At 42.4% G+C, this 4,243-nt stretch overlaps 1 protein-coding gene across 1 annotated transcript; it reads left to right on the top strand.

The window, feature by feature from the left end:
- The first annotated feature begins 1,130 nt into the window (after positions 1-1,130).
- LOC149227958 (uncharacterized) lies at positions 1,131-1,541 on the top strand. The gene has a single exon (XM_089380635.1). It carries the CDS (start codon positions 1,131-1,133, stop codon positions 1,539-1,541), a length of 411 nt encoding a protein of 136 aa, XP_089236761.1.
- The last annotated feature ends 2,702 nt before the right edge of the window (positions 1,542-4,243 follow it).

Here is a 4,243-nt window from a genome sequence, read left to right as displayed (position 1 = left end):
TAAACTAATTATAAGGGATTTGATTCTTGACTCATAATTGTGTTTGATGTTGAATAATCAATCATAAATTGTGGTTTGGGATTTTTTATTGTAACTATAAGCTTGAGGGGCTTGCAAAAATTTTAGGGACTAAATTTCTTATAAAAATTATTTTTCATATTTAAAAAAAAAAATAGTTAATTTCTACTTAAAAAAAAAAAAAACAATTTACCCAAATTTTAAGGAGGAAATATAGTTTATTATAAAAAAACACAAAATTTAAAACTTTATTAAATCGGTATGAAAATAAATATTTTTACAAATATATTGTTAATTTTATAATTAATATTTTAAAAATTAGTAAAATTCACTAATATTCTTGAGCTTTAAAATTTCCGCTAATTATAATAAATCATACTTAAAAATCACATTATTTTTATTTCCCAAATCTTTTTACCAAATAAATCTTTAAAAATTATTTTACGTATTAAAAAATTATATTTAAATAATTCCTAACATGGCATGTTCAAAACGCAAAAAGATGGTATTGCAACCTGCGAGACTCGGCTCCCGCCCTGCAGCGAGATCCGCACTTCGCGAGTTCTGAAGACTGCGGCCGTGTCTGCTCTTTGCGACACCTGTTCCCTGCAGGCTTGCCCGCAGAAGGCCTGTCTCCGATCTGCGGTCGTCCGCTGAGGCATTGGGATTTTAGGCTAGGGTTGGGCTTCTGCTGCGTGGCTGCCCCTGTGGCGGCCGGCCTCAGGCCTGATCCTATGGAGACGATAGGCCAATCTATGGATCCGCCCTATGCTACTGCCTTTGATGCTTTCAAGTAGCTTCTGGCCGGTTTGCCTCAAAAGAAAAGAAGCGAAGCATCAAAACTCGTTAAGAAGCTCGACGAAATTCCTGAGATCTCTTTGCCTCTAGAGACCCCCATCCAAGTAGCTTTATCTCTGGTTGATCGCGGTCTCATTGGCCAATTCATGGGACTTTGGCCCTCTCCGAAAACTACAGAGCAATGGGTTAATAGGAATTGGGCTCCTCTGATCAAGCAAAGCGTTACCTCTTACTTTCTTGGGCAAGGGTACTTACTCTTTGAATTCACATCCAAAGAAGACAAAGATCTGATCTTCCAAAATGGGTCGTATTTCATGGGCCCTCAGGGCCTCTATCTGAACAAATGGACTCCAGATTTTGATCCGGCTGTCGATGTTCCCAAGGTTGTCCCGGTGTGGGTTCGTCTCCTAAATCTGCCAGTTCACTGCTGGAACTGGGATTCCTTGAAGCACATAGGCAACTCTCTCGGGAAATTCATAGATCGGGCAAATAACAAGGATCAGTACGACTGTGCTAGGATCTGCGTAGAGGTAGATCTAGAGGTGGGTCTCCCAGAGGCAATCAAAATCAAAGTCGGCAGTTGGTCTCATGTGCAGATCTTGGATTATGAGCAACTGCCATTCAAATGTAGGAAATGTCATGTTCATGGACACTTTGCTAGAAACTGTCCGTCCAACGCAGAGCCAGAGAAAGGGAACGAAGAGGGTTGGAACCAAGTCAAGTGAGCAAAAATTAATCACAAAGGACAGAAACTGGGAGGACCCTCTGGAAAAGGTTATCTTCAGGCTAATGTCCAACGTCCCCCTCCCAAAAAGGTGCAAGAAAACAAATTTGATCCACTAAGCCAGCAGACAGAAGACACTCTGGAGATCGAGACCCAAAAACCAGTTTCTCCAAGCAAATGTACTCCCTCAGCCTCCCTCAAAGGAGCTGAAGATCCAAAAGGTATGACTATAGAAGCTGAGGAAGAAGAGCAGGAAACAGACAAGTCAGAGGAGGAAGGAGAAATAGGAGAGTCCCAAACTTCGGTAAGAAGATCTACAAGAGGCCGTAAAACAGACAGGGAAAAAAGAGAGCAGGAAACTTACAAAGACAAGCTACAAGGCAGCCAACCAACTCTAGAAAAACTGCTAGCCTCAAAGCTCAAGATGTTGAAAAATCAGCCCCAAGGCTCCAAGGCAGCCCACCAGAAACATAAATAATGAAGGTCATCTCCTGGAATTGTAGAGGTATGGGGAGTAAAGTTAAGGAAGAAGCCATGAGAAGCTTAATAAGAACAGAAACTCCATACATACTTCTCGTCCAGGAGACTAAGCTGGAAGACATAGTTTTCCTGCAAGCAAGCAAGAAAATTTGGTTTAAAAGTGAAGCAAGAGCAATCTCAACCCGGGGTGCCTCGGGAGGGATTGGTACTCTATGGAACGCCAACAAATTTGCAGTCATCTTTGAGGAGAGCAATACTCACTGGTTGCTGCTGAAAATGCAGAACCTGGATACTAAGGAAATCTTTTGCCTTTTCAATGTATACTCTCCAGTCAATATCGGGGAAAAAAAGGATTGTTGGGATTCTATAAGGCACCAAGCAGACTTGATAAATCTGGAAAATATAATTATTGCTGGAGACCTCAACCTCACTCTTCATTCGTCTGAAAAAAGGGGAGGCAGCGCAGTCTGAGATCTGGCAAGAGAATGGGCGGAGGATCTTATGCAGGACTGGGACTTGCTGGATATCAAGCCTTCTTCCGGTAAGTTCACTTGGTCTAACAAAAGAATAGGTCCTGGTCATATTGCTGCCAGATTAGATAGATTTTTCATTCAAAGCTCATATCTGTTACTAGGTTTAGAACCCAGAATGCACATTCTTGCCAGCAGTGTCTCGGACCATAAGCCCTTAAAGCTAGAGCTCCTAGCCCATCGAGATCTGGGTCCTATCCCCTTTCGATTTAGTCCCCTCTGGGTCAAGGAGCCAAACTTCATGCAAACAATCAAGGATTGTTGGAGTCAGCCTGTCAAAGGATCACCTTTCTTCATCTGGGAGGAAAAGCTGAGAAGGGTAAAAGGAGTTCTAAAACGTTGGGCCAAATCCCTGTCCAACCCTGTTACAGAAAGGAAAGTCATTAAAGCCTCTCTTGCCTCTCATCAAACTCACATGGAGAGCGCTACAATCACAGAGGAGCCATTAGAACAAGAAATTCAGCTGCAATAGAGCTTTCATAAGGCCTGCTTAGCTGAAGAAGAATACTGGAGATTGAAATCTCGAAATCTCTGGCTCAAAGCAGGGGACAGGAACACTGCTTTTTTTCACAAACAAGCCTAGGCCAGGAAGTGCTTCAACACTATTTCTGAGATCAAGGAGGATAACGACACGCACAAGGACTTTGTAAACATCAAGAAAGCAACCTTTTCTCACTTCCAAAACTTGTACAGTGATGATAAGGATCCGTTCCAATACCCAGAGCTGTTAGACGTCATCCCTTCAGCAATCTCTCCTTGTATGAACGGGATATTTGAGGCCAAAATCACTAAAGAAGAAGTTAAAAAGGCCCTCTTTGATATGGATCCGGACAAGGCCCCGGGGCCAGATGGCTTCTCCGCCAGGTTTCTCCAAGTTTGTTGGCCGATTGTTGAAAAGGACCTCCTCAAAATGGTTCAAAAGTCTCAAAACATTCAGAAAATAGGAGGCAGCACAAACTCAGCTTTCTTAGCCCTCATACCCAAGGAAAAAGGCGCCAACAACTTCAACAAATTCTGCCCGATTTCCTTATGCAACATTGGGTACAAGTTAATCACCAAAGTAATTGCAAATAGACTGAAGCCCATTCTTCCCAGAATAATTCCAGAAAACCAAGGAGGCTTCGTCCAAGGAAGGCAGATTGTGGACAACTTCAAACTCATTCAAGAGGCAATCCATTCAAGTATTCTTCGAAAAGAACAAGGTATGGTGATTAAACTCGATTTAGCAAATGCCTTTGATCGAGTAAATCATAGCTTTCTTTTAAAAGTCATGAGCAAGTTTGGTTTTGGAGCAAATTTCATTAAATGGGTCCGGGGCATGCATCTCAGAGCCATGGATTGCTCCTCTTGTAAATGGAAGAGCCACTGATTATTTCAAAGCTTCGAGAGGGCTTAGGCAGGGGTGTCCTCTATCCCCTCTGCTATTTGTCATCCAAGCCTCTGTTCTCAGCTTCCTGTTAGACAAAAAGATGCAAGATCAAGAAATTAATGGACTGTGTATTGCAAGAGGGGTCAAAAACATAAACCACGCCTTATTTGCGGATGATACTCTGCTTTTAGGAAATGCCTCTCTTTCCTCCGCCTCTAAATTTAAAGCAGTTTTGGATGAATTCAGTGAGGCCTCAGGCAGCGCTGTAAATAAGAACAAATGCCACATCTTCAGCTGGAACACTTCGCCAGATTGCTCTCCACT

The sequence above is a fragment of the Pinus tabuliformis genome, chromosome J (genome assembly GCF_031772625.1).
Source record: "Pinus tabuliformis cultivar Carrire ecotype Pingquan chromosome J, CPIR1, whole genome shotgun sequence".
Taxonomy (NCBI): domain Eukaryota; kingdom Viridiplantae; phylum Streptophyta; class Pinopsida; order Pinales; family Pinaceae; genus Pinus; species Pinus tabuliformis.
The sequence above is the reverse complement of the archived record's forward strand: the minus strand, read 5'-3'. Positions and strand labels throughout refer to the sequence as shown.

What these genes read in the sequence shown, in the direction of transcription:
- LOC149227958 (XM_089380635.1), top strand. Translation starts at nt 1,131, where the DNA reads ATGGGCCCTCAGGGCCTCTATCTGAACAAATGGACTCCAGATTTTGAT.